Source organism: Sarcophilus harrisii, chromosome 3, assembly GCF_902635505.1.
Source record: "Sarcophilus harrisii chromosome 3, mSarHar1.11, whole genome shotgun sequence".
Classification (NCBI taxonomy): Eukaryota; Metazoa; Chordata; class Mammalia; order Dasyuromorphia; family Dasyuridae; genus Sarcophilus; species Sarcophilus harrisii.
Genome location: NC_045428.1, coordinates 287,962,704 through 287,980,793, shown reverse-complemented (window position 1 = coordinate 287,980,793; position 18,090 = coordinate 287,962,704). Strand labels below are relative to the sequence as shown.

General features: G+C 33.4%; 1 protein-coding gene across 1 annotated transcript in view; it reads right to left on the bottom strand.

Annotated features, from left to right (window-relative positions):
* LOC100928363 (T-cell receptor-associated transmembrane adapter 1) overlaps nucleotides 1-18,090 on the bottom strand; it is a 54,277-nt gene that overhangs the window by 15,852 nt on the left and 20,335 nt on the right. The window contains exon 3 of the mRNA XM_031959639.1: nucleotides 11,279-11,315. Coding sequence (XP_031815499.1) covers nucleotides 11,279-11,315 — 37 coding nt within the window. The remainder of the gene's footprint in view (nucleotides 1-11,278; nucleotides 11,316-18,090) is intronic.

Here is an 18,090-nt window from a genome sequence, read left to right as displayed (position 1 = left end):
TTCCTTCAATTTGTTCTTTGATCTACCAATTCTTTAGGATTAAATTATTTTTCTCTAATTTTAATCCTTTATTAACATCCTTTTTGGAATAAAATTTTCATTGCCATATGATCAGCAAAATATGTGTTTCACATTTCTGTTTTTCTGATTTTTTCAGGTTTTTATACCTCTATATATTACATAATCAATTTCTATATAGGTCCCATGCACATTTAAGAAATATCTATATTGCTTAAAATTTCCATTCAATAAGCACTAGAAGACTTTTGTATTTAACTTTTATAAAATTTTAGTAATATCTTTGATTTCTTTCTTTCTTTTTTGGTTGGATTTTACAGTCTTTGGATCACAAGGTCCCAACTATTATATTCTTACCATCTATTTCTCCTAACAACTCATTTTAGTTTTTCCTTTAAGCATTTAGATCATATGCAATTTGGTACAAATGTGTGACGTAGTAATATTAACCCATTACTAGTTTATCCCATTACAGTTTATCATAGCTTCCCTATTTATCTCTTTGAATCAAATCTATTTTTGCTATTGCTTTCAGGTCTTGTTTTCTCTTCTTGCTTTAAAAAAAATCGGTTGAAACATAGTATATTTTGTGTTAGCTTCTTATTTTAACTTATTTTAATCTTAGTTTCAAATGTTTTCCTCATAAACAACATATCAGGACTTCTCTTCTTTGAAGCCTTGATGCAGTGATCATGTGCTATGGTGCAAACTAGGAAAAGGAAAGAAAGCATTCTTGGGGAAGAAGCAAAGGAAGAAAAAGATTGGACCAGGAAGTAATGACATATGGAATGGTAGTGGCTGATGATGGTACATAAGGAGAACCTGTTTGTCACAATTCAAATAATGAAAAATTATGATACCCAATGAACAGATAAAGACACTGCCCCAGACTGAGAGAGAGAGACCTCTGCCTGGATTGAAGCAGTAGAAGAGAAACCAAAGACAGTCGCTTGCCTAATAATCTAGTTATGGTTACTTGAAAGGAATAGAGGTCACTAGCATCCACTGATTCTGACAATGTACAGATACAATAATAGCTATCCTGGACTATTGAAGGGCTTATGATTGAGACTATTGGTCAATAGATTCAAAGATATTAAGACTATAATACCATAGTATTATAGTATAGTATACTATACTGTACTCTAGTATAGTATAATTAGAGATATGTAGTTAGTATAGTTCACAGAATCCTGGATGTAGAAATCAGGAAAATCTGTGACTGGACAAGTCACTTAAAACTCTGCCTGTTTCAATTTCCTCATCTGAAAAGAGTGATGATAATAATAGCATACATTTTCCAGCATTTTTTGAGGATCAAATGAAATAATGACCATAAAATATTATAAATGGTAGCTATAATAACATTGAAAACAGATTACCACAGAAAGGCCAGAATTATCCATCAAGGCAATTGCTCTATGGTTAATAAGAGATGAGGTTGTGTACACTTATAATTATTGTCATAATAACAACAAGAATAAGATTTTTAAAATCAAGCCTAAAGCAAGCACATTGTTCAGGCTGATGTAAATAACTGTTTCCTGTCAGCACAGGGTTAACAGTAGGATGCAAAGTACTCCCTGGTGGCAATTTTTCTTTGGCCAAGAAGTTCAAGTAGCAAACAGTGAATGATTTTTAATAAGGCACAATCTATCCTATATATAGCAGATGCAACCTGCAAATGATAAATCATACCCAAATATGAACATCATTTCATTCCCTACAAATGAAAATAAGATGTGATTTATACTGTAGTGCCCTGAGTGTACATGCACGTCTCTGATGATTAATCATCCCAAATAAGCTATTATTCAGGAGCAGTTATCCAACCAACAAGTTTAAAAAATGCTTTTGTTTCCCAATGCCAAAAAAAGGCTCATGGGCTATTGCAAGCATTACTATTATTTCTGCTTTTGTAAATGTGGTTGATGATCCTACATAGAGGAGGGATTGATTCTCAAAATAAACACATCAATGAGCTTATGTTGGAAAGATAAAAATACTATTGACATTTGGCCTAGATCCAAAATTGAATTTCTGCCTGTTTTGACTAAGTTTCCCCTGAAAGATCATATTTCTTTGGTTACATGGGGGTATCCTAGAAAATATATACTTTATGACCCTATTCAATCAATAAACCAAGAAATATTTCTTAAGTTCCTTCTATGTGATACACATTATGCTAGGTATGCAAAAACAATAAAGAAATCATCATTGCCCTAGAAGAACTTACACTTTATTGAGAGACAACATATATTACTACTTAGAAATAATTACATAAATATAAGATATCTTTTGGAGGATGTACAAAGTAGCATTTGACCTGAGTTTTTTAAAGGAGGTAAAGATTCTGAGATAGATAGAAGTGAATATGGAGCACAGTCTATGACAGGAAAAAAAAGTCTGTGTAAAGTCAGTCAAACAGTAGTCAACAAATATTTATTAGAGTATACAAGACACTGAGAATACAAAAAGAAAGGTTAAAAGGCTACCAATGTTCTCAAAGAGCTAAGCCTAATGGGGGAGATGAAAGGAAACAATTATATATAAACAAAATATATAAAGTATAAATTAAAGATAACCAACAGACAGGAGGTAGCTATCCTAAGAGAAAGACTTGTAAAAGATTGAATTTTAGCTGGAATCTGAAGGAAAACAGCAAAGCTAGCTAGGAAAAGATAAAGAGGGAGAGAATTATAGGTATAGGGACAACAGTCAATGAAAAGTGAGAGATCTCTAATCTTTTTAGATTAATCTTTTTTTTAGAGATGGGAAATCTAAGTACAAAGAATAGCAAGGAGACCAGTATTACTGGATTTTAAATAACATGGGAGATAACAAATTTTTAAAAAGCACACAAATATAAGCAGTGGCCAGGAGATAAAGGACTTTAAAAGCCAAACAGAGGATTTGATATTTGATACTGAAGGTAATAGGGAGCCACTGTACTTTAATGGATGGGAATCCATTTAATAATTGAGTGCAAGATGGGCTAGGATGGGGAGAAATTTGAGTGAAGGAGACAAACCAGCAGATTATTTTGAAGGAGTTTTCTTGGCAAAGATACTGGAATAGTTTGCCATTTCCTTTTCCTTTTACAGATCAGGAACTGAGACATACAAGATTAATGTCTAAGGCTGGATTTGAACTCATGAAAATGTCTTCTTTATCCAACATCCAGTACTCTATCCAATATAATAAATGGGTTTTTAAAATACTTTATCTATTTATCTTTAGATATCAGACATGGTCATGAAACACAACAATAAGCGAAAGAAAAACAGATATAACACATGCTCCTACTTCTTTTCCACCAATCAGCACAATAAAAATATATATATATATAAGCACATATCCATCCACTCCAAGAAAATTTTTTAAAAAATTGAGATAATGCCACCATGTCCTTCTTATATTCTGAAAGTTGACCTATATCTAACTTGGACTCCACACTTGATTTTTCCTAAAGCAAACAAATTTGTGTTTATATTCATTATTTACTGAAAACTGTTAACCACCCTTTCTCTTTAAATATTTCATCTACGGCTACCTTTATTATTGTTGTTGTTATTGTTGAGTTGTTTCAGTTCTGCCTGCCCCTTCCTGGGGTTTTCTTGGCAAAGATACTGGGGTATTTTGCCGTATCCTTCTCCAGTTCATGAGGAAACAGAGGCAAACAGGGTGAAGTAAATTGATCAGGGTTACACAATTAGTGAGTGTCTGAGGTCACATTTGAACTCAGGAAGACTCATCTTCCTGACTCCAGGGCCAGTGTTCTATGCATGGTGTCACCTAGCAATCCCTACTGATGCTTCCCCAAGCTGATAAAAGGAAGCAAAAATCGTTTACAATATATTTTATCTGATCCATTCATCCTCACAAACCCCAACTTCTGGGCTGGTCTCCTCTAATTATAGTTCTAATAATAGCATTGCCTGGTTTTCTATGTTTGGAATCCACTCTCTCCTCATTGCTTCAACAAAATATTTTCTTCCTTAAAGATTTTTTTTCAACTTTTAACATGAAACATTCACTAAATAAGAAATAAAAATAATAATTATAGTATTTACTCAATTGAAATAAAAGCAAGAATTTTGAAAATATGACAGTACACAATATAAACCTTGGTCACTCTCTCATTATTGTACATATTGTTCATGGAAAAGAGTGGGTACATACTTACAGAAATCTAGTAGTTAAACCCTTGTGTAGGAAACTCACCTTCTATGGGCACTTCAAGACCATGGACTGTGGGCCTGGATATTAATGGTCTCTTTTAGAGAATAGGCCAAACTGCACTTTCTACATGAAGCCTTTCATAATTCCTCCAACTGCCATTGCTCTCCATTCCAAGCTACTTTGTAATTTTTCTTTTTATATTTAAATATATTTATATACATATAATACATATATATACATATATATATGGACTTCTTGTTTTCGAAACTGGAATATGAACTCTTTGCAAATAATCATTCCATTTTTTATATTTAAATACCCAGCATCTAACAGAGTCTGAAGCATGGTAGGTACTTAATAAATACTTGTTAATTGATTTTTGAACAAGTAATCGAACCTTTCTGGACCTCGGTTTTCTTTTGTTTTATAAATGTTTTTATGAGCTTGCCCAGCTCGAAGATTTTGTGATAAATCTTCAGCATTTTATTTTCAAAAATAAATGTTGAATTGATTCGTGTCAAAGTGATCCAAGAACACGTGAAAGGTTCTGAAGACATATGAATATATGAGCAGGGACTTCTGGAGATAAGCAATCAGAAGGGGAAGATTAGACCTCTAGATTGAATAGTGGACAAGCAGCAGCTGTGAGTTAGGCCATGAAGAGTTCTTGGAGTAAGTTGAGAGCTCCAGGAAGTGGGGTCATGCTGAGAGACTATGGTGCTGTAGTAAACAAGATATTGTATAAATGCAGCAGATGTCACAGTGAGGGAAAGATGATGATAGGGTACTTCACAAAAGATAAGATAAAAAGCCACAGATGCCAAAGGAGGAGCTACAATTAACTTTAGAAATGATAATGGCAAATGAAACTGAGCTGTGTGTCAGAAACTCACAGTAATATTATACAAGATCATATATTTGGTGGGGATTGTAATTGGGAATAAACAAATGAACCACTATGCAAAACATACTATGATGATAATTTCTTTGCTAACTGGATATGTCCTTTTTCTTTTCTTTTCTTTTCTTACTCTGTGGTATGTTTAAATGCTTATTGTTAGCCTAATTCATGCAAAGGAATTGAAAGTCTCTACTGGATAGCTAAAAACCAGCTAAATTAAAATGTTTTTAAGGTTATCCTAGGGATTGATAAAATGACATACTGTAAAAATTATCATTACAGAAAAGATAAAATTGGTTCACATGAGGTCAGACTTCTGGTTCTGAGTCACATGTGATATAAATCTTGAACTCAGTATAAAATCAGAAAATGTTTTTTTCCAAATGCAAAAGGAAAAAAAAATAAATATTTTTTTTTCCTTTTCTAAAGCACTATCAGAATTCAAATGCACTACAAGATGTGCTTATTATCTATGTGACATTGGACTAGTCATCCCTATATTTCAGTTTCCTAATTTATAAAATGAAGATATTGGAGTAGATAAACTTTGAGGTCTGTTTGAATTTTAAATCTGTGATCTTATACTTTATCATCCTATGATAATAAGCCAACATCAGCAATGGTATAGTTCAGACTCCAGGTACAGAGCATTCTCACTTCCAGTATCTTGTACAGCCTATAAAGGAGTAAGTAAGGCGGGAATCTTAGACCAAAGGAGAGTCTACCATCTTGCCTCTTTGAGAAAACAAAGCCCTCCAGATTGCTTATAAAAATTGAATCTAGTAGCAGGCTATTCTAAAAAAGAACCAAACCCAGGCCAGAAATTTGCAGAATTCCGACCAGAGAGGGAGCAAGCAGACCACTTTGGGAGCACAGAAGAATTACAAGTCTTTGGCCTGTCCTTGAGATCCTGGAACAACATAACAAAAAAGCAGCAAAAGAACTAACCCAGATCTTCCAGAAGTGCACAGAACCCAGTCCTAAAATCAAATCTGAAGAACAAGAAAAAGGCTGGAAGAACAAGCAAACCAAAGGAAAAAGTCCATCATAAAAAGCCATCATAATGACAGAGAAACACAAGACACAAACTCAAAAATAGATACTGACTTCTAAACATTTACAAAGTCCCAACAAGAATCATTCTTTGGACAACAATACAACTAGGATTTTAAAAGAGCTAAAGCCAGAGGGTCTTTAAAAAGTTCTAAAAATATCTTTCCTGATTTAATGAGAGCTCCTGAGGGAAAAAATTGTAAAAGAAATGAAATCTATAGAAGGAAGAATTGGAAAGAGAATGAATAGTTTATTACAAGAAGGGCAAAATCTTACTGCAACAACAAATTCTTAAAAGATAGAATAGACCAAAAGCAAATAAATGACTTCAACAAGCAGCAAATATTAAAACAAAATCAGAAAATTAAAATAATTAGAAATAATATAAGATATCTCATAGAAAAAAAAGAGAGAGAGGAGAAAAATGTTGAAAATCATTGAACTAAGTGAATGCATTGACTGATTCCCCACTCACAAAAGAAGAGCCTATTTTAGATTTCATATTTCAAGAAATCTTAAAATAAAAGTGCCTAGATCTTTTAGAATCAGAGAGCAAAGTAGAAATAGAATCCATTGGCCACTTTCTAAAGGAAGCACCCAAATGAAAACTCTTAGCAACATCACAATCAAAATCTAGTTTCCAGGTCAAAGGAAAAAAAAATATTGCAAGAAGCCAGAAAAAAAGAATTCAAGAACTGAGGATCAAACAGTCAGTATCTCATATAACTTAGTAGCCAATACTATCAAGGAGGAAAGAATTTGAAATACAGTATTCAAAAATGTAAAAAATATGGACTAATAATTAAGAATATCTATCCAGCAAAAATAAATTTAATGTTATAAAGTAAATAAATGATCTCCAAATATTCCTGATAAAAAGACCTGAGATATGCAGGAACTTTAAAAAGTTCAAACACAAGAGAAATATAAAAAAGGTAAATACAAATGAACGATACTAAAGAATGAAACAAAAATAAACTTTCACATTCAAATATGTGTCTCCTCTGAACTCTGTCATCATCAGAAATCATAAGGGAAAGTAGTTCTGTTGTCTTGATGATTTCAAAAATAAAAAGAATAGCATGATAAAGGAAATTAAATACAATGGAGAAAAGGAAAGAAAGGTTAAAGAAAATTATTTTAACCTAATCAAGATGCACAAGTAGACATCTATACAAACAAGGAAAAGGGGAAATAATAGACATTTGAACCTCATTCTCATCTGAATTGGTCCAAAAAAGGAACAATGCCCACATATACTTGAGTATACATATGTTGGGTTTTTTTATGTTGTCTTTTTAAAAATAATAATAATAGCTTTGTATTTTTCAAACTACATGCAAAGATAATTTTTAACCTTCATTTTTGCAAACCCTGTCTTCCAAATTTTTCTTTCTCCTTTCCCCCTCCTTCCTTCCTTAGATAGCAAATAATCCAACATAGATTAAACAGTGAAGTTCTTCCAGACATATTTCCACATTTATCATTCTGCAAAAGAAAAATCAGATCAAAAGGGAAAAATGAGAAAGGAAAAAGCCAATAAGCAAACAACAACAAAAAGGTGATATATGATCCACATTCAGTCTCCATAGACCTCTAGATGCAAATGGCTCTCTCTTATCACAAGCCTATTGGAATTGAGCAACAATGAAGTAGGAAGGATAAAAGAAACAGGGGAAGGAGAATTAGAAGGAAGGTAGATTAAGGGAAGGATTAGCTGTATTCAAACTCCAAACCTACTCCAAAGATGTACAAGAACGTGTCTAGATTTTTTTTTTTTGTGATAGCTAAGAAAGAGAAAATGAGGGGTACCCATAAATTGGGTTTGACACACACCCTCTCTCTCTGTCTCTCTCTATCTCTATCTGTCTCTGTTTCTGTGTGTGTACCTCCTGTGTCTCTCTGTGTCTCTGAGCAGCTCAATTCTCTTTCTCTCTGCCTCTGTCTGTCTCTCTCTTCCTCTGTCTCTGTCTCTTTGTCTCTCTCTCTCTTTCTTTCTTTCTCTGTCTCTTTTTGTCTCTCTGTATTTTTCTGTCCCTCTCCCCTCTCTTTCTTCTCTCTCCGTTCCCCAGGCTTTAATTTAAGTCATGGGTACAACTGTTTAAAGATATGACTCTCCTGCTTGATGATTTGGAGAATTAATATAAAAACTTGAATGACAACAAATAAAGAAATCATTAATTGACATTATTATTGAAACATACACACTGAACAGAGAACAATAAACTCTAGAAAAAAAGTGTAGAATCCACTGGATTTGGGTTGCACATGGATGTTGTTTTTTTTAAACCAATCCTATGATTTCATCAGTTAAGGTGATACTCATGGTAGAACTTCCTTCATTGATTCAGAGTGAAAAGGATTCTATAACTTGTCATCTTCAAGCCTGTCAAAACAACTTCCTATTAAGTGACTTGCCTGTGGTTATGTTCACATAACTATTATGTGAGAGAAGCAGAGTGAATCCACATCCTTCTGACTACAATCCAACCTCAATATTGTGTGCAATGCTGTCTCTAATTATAGATGCTCTCTTACTTTTAACTTATTGTGTTTCTGATAAACCAATACAGGAAAATAATAGAGGTTTCATAGAGAAACAGTGATATAGTGATTCTCTCTTTTTCATTTTAAAAATTTAATTTAATTTTTTAAATCTAAATTCTGTCTTTTCCATGTCTTCTTACCGTGTCATTGAGTTATTTTTAATTACAAACATATATAGTTAAACAAAAGAAATTCTTGCATTAACTATATCCAAAAAAGAAAATATCACAAGTCTCACAAATATAATAATCTCTTCGCCATAGTTTACATAACTGAGCCTATCAGTTATAGACCTAGTGAGATACACCCAAACACCAATGCTGTGGCTGACAGCACATCCACAACTTCCATAAATGTATAACAAGGGGAAAGGAAATGATCTCAGTGAAGCCAATACAACAGTTAAAAATAGGCACATAATCATTTTTTGTTACTTCCTGATGGGACATTTCCACAGATTACAGGAACACAAGGAACATTTGTCACTGAAAGTATCTTTTGAAAATCCAGGATTTATATATTCATTATAATGACAGTATACACAGAGAGAGATTTGGTCTTTTGTTCACCCCTTGCTTAGACCTATCTCATTTTCTCCCTCTCACTTTGCTTATTTTATCACACTAACTTAGAATTTCAATTAAAAACATTCCGTGCTTACATTCCCAGCCCTTTCTCCCTACCCCTCTCCCCTTAACTAATGTAATCATTTATGAAACTTCCCAAATTTTAAGACTATCATATTATATTTAGATACAGGTAACAACAACTTATGAATAATTTTTGTAAAATAATGCTTTTATGGAGGGATTGACATGGATAAACTGTTCAGTATTTATTATAGTTTCATTTATAAGCCTTCTGTTTTTCTAAATTGAATAGTAAATCCTTGGATCACTTGCTATGACATGGAAATAATCTCATGATATAGAATCCTGTGTGGTAAGTTGAGTTCTACCCATCTTTGTGTTTCTTAGCTTAACTGCAGAAACCTGCAATAATTTTTTTCCATTAGAAGCAATGGACTTTATTTAAAAGAAAAGGACCATCACAATAAAGAGGACTGTCTCAGGGAAGGGGGGCAAAGGAGGAAAGGAGAGAGAGAGAGAGAAAAAGAGAGATGTTAAGGACCATGCCTAAGTGAAAGGGCAAGTCAATTCTTCAAGAGCCTCCCCAGCTGTGATCATAACATCTGAAGAAGTTATAAAGCAACTTTTACTGATACAGGTGTTGTTTGTGCACTGGGAATGAAATAAATTGGAGGCAGAGGGAAGAAGAGAGAGGTCAGAGAATGCAGCTGCCTCTCAGTCTCCTTGTACCATCATCATCTTCTCACATGAAGAGATTCATTCTACAAGTCTGAGTTAGACCTCCAGCAGCCACTAGTAAGTGGCTCCTGTATCACAACAGAGAGAGGAAAAAGGGGAGAGAGATGGAGAAACAGAGACAGAAAGAGAGAAACAGAGACAGAGAGAAAGGGAGAGGGAGAGATAGAGACAGAGATAAAGAGAGAGAGAAGAATCTAGTGATTCTCTCCTCCCTGATAAGAAGCTCCTTTTTGCTTTCTTTTCACGAAAGCCTAAATCATCAAGTTCTAAGTACTTCTCCATGTTAAAACAGGTAATTATGTTATGATATGAAAAGAATCGGTTTAATGCTATACCCTAATTCAGAGTGGGATACACTATTTGGGAAAAGTAATACTGTCTTTACCTTGTACTTTGTCCTTGCTTAGTGTATCTTGGCCATTCCATGATACTATAAAGTCCTCAAACTCTTTATATTTGCCTCCTATGAACACCTCTGTCTAAAGACAGTTATCAAGGGAGATAGTGTGCTTTGGCTGAGAATCAGGCAGACTTAAATTCAAATCTGACCTCAATCATTTGTCAACTGTGTGATCTTAGGCAAGTCACTTGATCTGTTTGCCTCAGTAAATAAAATCTATAAAATGGAGGTAATAATAGCATCTACCTCCCAGGGTTGTTGTGAGGATGAACTGAGATAATAATTATAAAGCACTTAGTGCAGTGACTGGTATATAGTATGTGCTTCATAATTTCTTTTTTACCCCCTGTCCTATACAGGAAATTTCTCACATTAATGTAATGGGAAGGGTGAAGGACTAGGAATCAAGTAGATTAGGATTAGGGTCCCAGAAATACCAAGATATCAATTTGGTTATTGTATCCTCCCTTTGGATCTCACTTTCCTATTCTGTAATATGGGGGGAAAAAGGGAAAGTGGGACTAAATAATCTAGGTACCTTCCACATCAAACATCTGTGAATTTCTGAAGCTCTACAAAGTCTGTAGATACCAAGTTAACTTCTAATTTCTGTCTTTAACCCTGCATTCTTACTGACATAGAATGAAAAACTCTGCTCAGAATGAGCACTTCTATATCCAAATGTAAATAAGAATCATGAGGGTTACAACCTCATTAGGAAAGGTGGTAGTATTAACAAAGCTAAACCTCATGTTTCCTTCTTAAAGAAGCCAGCCCTTTGTTTCCCTCCTTAACCCAGCCAGAACTCACCCTGATTCTATTTTGTTATTAAAAGATCTGAACACTTACTCTGGAATGTAGTCATCCTGGTAGTCATAGATTTTATCTGTAAGATAATTGTAAAAATGAATGTTAAAAACATTTGGAATCATGCATGACATGTTGACACTACACAGAAAATATTCTAAATGCAAGCATTTTTAACTTGGAGTCCATTAATTTGCTTTATGTGAACATATTGAAAGCTGTATTTCAATACAGTTGATTAGCCTATGTATTTTATTTTTGTATTTTATTATTCCAAGCAGTTTCCACCAAAGGAATCCATGTTCTTGAGTGTTATTTTTGATGTTTATGTCATCACTGAATCTGACCATTTAGATGCCATTTAGACTTAGGTATTCAGAATTCTTCTGGCTGCCATTCCATTTTATCTTTGTGGGGGGGGCAGAAAGAGAATCAGATTTAGAGTTCAAAGACATATTTTCACATCCAAACTCCTTACCTGTTTAACTTTAAGCATTCACTTTTTCTGTTTCCATTTTCATAACTAAACATGAAGTTTTCTTCTTATTCTAATATTCTGAAATTCCTTGAATGAATATGATGAAGAAGCTAAAGACAGAATAATAACTCCTACTTCTGTGGTGAATACTTCACAAGAAGCAAGTCTGTTCAAAAACATCATGTTTATTTGATTTACTCCTCACTGATTTTCTACTTTTATTTATCTAATGTTTAAGATATCTTACCTGATTCTTTAATGTAAAGATGCAAGGGAAAGAGCAGAATTCTTCAGCATATTAGTATTACTTTATATTCATTCAACTTTATTAATAGCTATTCCTTTTTGCACCAATCGAAACTGAGCCATTTCAGTTATTAAGGATTCTCTTCCAATAAAAATCTTGCAACATATTTTTTAAAAAAATCAGTGTCCTAGACAAAAGTAGTGTATTCCAAGAGTCAACTTGGGAAAAATGAGCCTGAGATAGTGTTGAGTTGGACAAAACATAATAAACCTAGAGAAGATCTAAGCATGGGCAACTAAAATGACAATATTAATTGACATTTATAGCATCTTTTATACCTAAGTATTTTATACACATTAATTCCATCACCAGAATGATGAATTAGCCTCAAGTGAACAAAGATTTAAAAAGCTAGGACTAGCTTTTGTTTGAAGGACAATGAGAATACATTCAAATCTCTTTGTGCCTTTGTTTACTCATTTTTAAAATGAGGATGTTAGATCAGATGATCTCTAAATTCCCTCCCAGCCTTAGCTCTAAAAGTCTATGATCAAGAAAAGTAGAAAAAGGTAGAAAATAATTGTTTATTCAATCACATGAGATTTAAAGGTGATAGGAAAAAAGAATAGAAAGCATTCATTTTCCTAGAGAGAAACTGAGAATATGGGTAATGCACTTTGAAAAATATAACTTCAAAAAGGATTTAAATAAATAAAAACATGGTAATTGTGAGCTTTTTGTTGAATAAGGATTGTTTCATTTAATGTGTTTGTATTAATATATTTCACAGAGTAGGAACTTAATGGATACTTGTTGATTGATTAATTGGTAACAAATCATTAAGACAAAAATAGGAAATGCTGAAGTTATTGCCCCTAATTTTTAGGCTAGCATCACAGAAAATAGCTATGAGGGAAGTCCTTCTATAGCTTGACATTTTGTTGTACTACAAGGAACAAAATTCTGGAATAACAAGACCATTATTATGGTTTGTTTTCTTAATCTTTTCATGCTTACTATTATGCCTAAAAGTTTATGAATTTGTTGTTTTGTTTTGTTTTTAATAGGGAAGCTACTGAGAGGTATCATACTATAACAGATAGAAGGCTGAACTTAGGTTCAGGAAGAGTAAGTTCAAGCTTGCCCCTTAAAGATACTATCTGGATGAACCTCAGAAGACCACTATACTTTTTATCATTTAGTCATTTCAGTCATGTCCAATTCATTGTGACCTCATTTAGATTTTTCTTGCCAAAATATTCGAGTATTTTGCCATTTCCAGATCATCAAAAGGCCTAAGTGACTTGCTCAAGATCACATAGTAAAGTGTCTGAGGTTACGTTTGAACTTGGAAAGATGAATCTTTCTGACTCTGAGTCTGGCACTCTGTTAGCCAACAAATTGCCTATACTACAGGTTAAAGAAGCCATTCTTTGCCTCATTTTTACTTAGCCTTAATCACTGAATGAGTCTAAGACCTGCAGAAATTAAAAAGGCCAAGATCCCCTCTGCATTCAGTGCCATTTCAAGTCCTCCTGATCTATGTCTTGCCACTGGACTCAAATAATTCTGAAGGATTGAGTGAAGCTGGTGACTTTACACAGCCCTTCCCTCACTTGAATTCAATTCATTTCCAAATCATAAGATTTCCATTCTGACATCATGGTCTTCTTCCAGAGCAAAGGACAAACAACAGGCGCTCACATCAGAGGAATTGCAGATATGTAGTAGAATTGCAAGAAGTTCCTTACAGAAATTAAACAATCCATCTAGACTTGAAAACTAACTGAATAAATAAATCAAAGTCAATAATAAACATGCCTAACTTATGACAATGACAGAAGCACTCTGTACATGATTAGATACTTAACAAAATTGAGACAAAAAATCAAATAATAAAATGATAATTTGGAGACAATAAAAATCAAATAATGAAGAAGCAAGTAATGAAGAACATTTGTTTTAAACGATACTACAAATAACAATTCCATGTTTTTTACTCTTTATACAAACCTCAAGCAGAACACACACACATATTTTTTAACCAGTGAGACAACTTCACAAACAAAGATTACTTTCTTCTGTGGGAATTATAGACTATGAATTTAAATGTGTCTCCAAGGAGATCATTAATTGTTGAAGATCCATTATCTGGAGTAAAACTGTAACTTGGAGGCAGAAGTGGATATTTCACATGCAAATGTATTTTTTTTAATGTCGGTGGCAGAGACAATGTGGGAGGTTTGCTATAGAACCTACATATCAAGGCACTGTGCTAGAAGAAGTGTTGAATGCAACTGTTGGAATGTGTCAAAAAGAAAATGTTATTATCCTGTAGGGAATGAAGTCCCGAACTGACTGTGTAGTAAGGTAAATTTTCCTAACTTAACTAAACTTGTGGTTCCAAGCACAAGAGATCAGATATGTCCAGGGACACTTGAAAGTCCTTAAGCTCAGGTAAAAATGCTCAAGATTGGAAAGGAGTTTCTCTTATCAATCTGGCTCTAAACTCTTTCTAACTTCCCTGACTCTGTTGATGATAACTATTATCCTTTATGTCATCCAGATTCATCTCTGACCCTCTCTAACGCTTCCCACCCACACACAATATGCTATATTTTACTGATTTTGCTCTGAAATCTCTCCTTTTATTCCCACTTCCATCTCACTAATTCAGATCCTTAAGAAGTCACATACAAACTGCTTTAATAACCTGCCTCCAGTCTGTTGACTCTCTCTCAATCTCAGAAATAGTACACCAAAAATCAGAAGAAGAATCAGAACGCTACATTATTTTCCTGATCTATTTAAGTATGTCACTAACCTTGGAGCTGTTAAGAGACTGGTGTGGAAGAAATGAGAGAGATATTGTTGGAAGTAACTTGGGAAAAAAAAATGAGAGAAAGTTCAAAGGCTGATTCAATGTATGTATGGGATAAACAACAAACAGGATAGTGAGTCATGGTAAGAGTTTTTTGAATGTAGCAGAAAAGTAAGAGTGGATGAGTTGGTACTTGTCATGACAAGTAAAACAGACTGCGAAATAAGTTCTGCTCTGAAATTGTACCTGCAGAAATCTCTCTGCCCCATAATACAGGTACAAAAAGATAATACTTTAACAAACATATGTCCAATCAATCACTGAATTATCTTTCCTTAGTTTCTATTTAATCTTTTTAGAATAAAGATTGTCTGGAGGTTGCATAGGAACCAAGGCATGAAGTATAAAGGATAAAATGATGACCTCTTTCCAATCTAGCCTTTATACTTCTATTAAAATATTCCAACTGAACTGCTTTTATTTGACTATTTTATCTCAAAACCCTTCCATTTGTGGGCCTTAAAATGCAATTATACTATGATAATAGTTCACATATATATGTGATAAAATGTTAACATAATGTAATGATAAAATACAATTATAATTAGCATATATTTATACCATTTTAACATTTTCAAAGCACTTTACAAACATCTCATTGACCAACAATACTGGGAGGTAGATATCATTATATTACTTAACCTTTCCAACCATATTTCATAGTACTCCTCTTCATGAATTCAATATATTAGTCAAAGTGAAATTCCCCCAGTTTGTGCTCCATCCTCCATCCTTTGAACAGATTCTAATCTCATCTGCCCTCAATTACTTCTTTCACATTTTTATGCCCTTTCTAATATCCATCATCCTTGTAGTCTTCCCTAAACTCCCAATTAGACATGATCCGTCTCTACTCAAACCTTTCAGTCCTCTCTGTTTGATCTCTTATACATGCAATAACTTTCTAATTTGTTTTAACTACTTATATTTAAATCTCACCCCTGCTAGATTGTAAACTTATTGAAGACAGCAACTGTTCCATTTTTCATTCTTTTTTTTCCTGTTTCTATCTAAAATGATATAAGCACTGAGCTAATACTTGAGAAAAACGTTTAGTTTAATTTAATATCAATATATTATGATGTTGGGTATTAATATCATTAATATAATGTGTTGAAATGACAAATGTGATAGTTATAATTTAGTCCAACTTGGCAAGGACTATAGTGTATATTCTAAATTTGTAACGTAATTAAGATATAACAGAAATAGAGATCATCTGAGCTTTCACTGGTATTAGGAACTTATAAGTAAAGTATTTTTCTCTTTACTAGCAAAGGTAAGCTCCATCTCTACAACTTATAGTCACAGGCAGTTGCCTAGACTGATGACAGATGAATTAGTCACACAGAAAGTATGTGTCAGGCAGGACTTGAATCCAAGTCTTTCTGGTTTCTAGGCCAGTTCCCTATACCATGCTTCCTCTCTAATTAAATAACTTTAGAAATTAAGAAATAAAAACTTTAAGAAATTATGAAATACAATAATATATTACATATATATGTATACAAATACAAAAATACAAAATACAAAAAATAAGAAATAATAACTTTAAGAAATTGCAAAATGCAAAAAAAAAAAAAAATCCAGTTGAGTATATCACTTTTAACCTAGATTATCATTTAATAGGAAATGGTGTTGAATTAATCAAGGACTAAATTGGCAAGTAAAAACCTCACAATACAATTTGATTTGGTATCTAACTACAGAATTGCACTGATATCAATAGGATTGTCACCAGCTGAGTTATTATTTGGGAAATCAAAAATAGAGTCTCAAAAAACTTTGAGTGAGAAATGTTTTAATTGGCAATATATCAAGCAAGAAATAAAAAGAGAGGGTGGAGTGCGAAAAACATTCTGAGAATTTGGCCAAATTTTTTTTTAAAGATAATAATATAAAACTGTTCTGGGAGAATATGTGGGAAGTTGCATCAATAATACCCTCTGGAGAAGAATTTAAAATGTTTCTATCAACCATCACCAGAAAGGAATAAACAACAAGCTTAGTTGAAAGTAGATAGAGAAGGAAAAGTTGTAAGAAAGCTGAAATATTCTAAAATATGTTGGAATCCAGGTGAAAGGATATGATGATGACATAATAAAGAAAATTATGAAGGACAACATACCTGAAGATGAATTCAGAGGAAAAGATAATGAAGTTAATTTACATGCAAATTCCACGCAAATGTTTGAACCCCTTTATGTAACTGGAAGATGGATTATCAATACCATTGTAATTTTAGTTTTGGAATACAAATAATCAACACTGTCTCATCCCCACCTCAACTTACTGGAATTAATAGAATGTGATAGTTTTGAAAATATGGAAATATTATTTTATTTTAGTAGACAAAGGTGTGTACGGATGGGAGGATTAATGGATGTATTATTTTATGACTTAAAATGTTAATTATGGAATACAGGGTAAAATATGAAACCAAGCTTCAAGTGTTTAAATGTGAACTAAGCTTTAAACAATTATATCACTGAATTTGGAGTCTTTATTGATTTGTGTAGACACATATTAAGTAGCACATTGGATAGAATTCTAGGGCCTGGAGATGGGAAGACTTGTCTTCCTGAATTCAAATCTGGCCTTGGACACTTACTAGCTATGTGGCTCTTGGAAAGTCACTTAATCCAGGTTGCCTCAGTTTCCTTACCTATAAAATGAGCTGGAGGAGATGGCAAATCACTCCAGGGTCTCTGCCAATATAACCCCAAATGGGGTCATAGAGAGTCAGGTATTTACTGAAAATAGCTAAACAACAAATTAATTTGTGCCAGCTGAATGAATGATTTTTAAAATTAGGTTTTTTTTAAAAATTGGGTTAGGTAGGCCCTTTGCTAAGTAGAAGAATACAAATATCAAAGATAGTTCCGGTCCTTAAGAGGCTTAAATTCTATAAGGAGGCAATGAATGGTAGAGGAGGGGGCACTAGGGAAAGATGTTTTTGTCAGAAGAGTCACAGGGATGATAAGTAAAATCACAGGACCATCAAATGACATACTCCTTCAGAAACAATGGTATCGACACTGTGATTATTTGTCCAAGAAGAAGAAATGGGAAGTAGGAAGAGCAAACAAATGCATATCAAGAGAATGGCCAGAGGTATCTTCTTGCTAGATATTGTAGGCTCTAAGTACAGGTGTGCAGGAGCCAGCTCAAACTGGCTCTCAAGAGTGGATTGTTCAATTTTCAGAGTCTATATTTGCACCTTGGAAATTGTAAACACAGACTAGTAC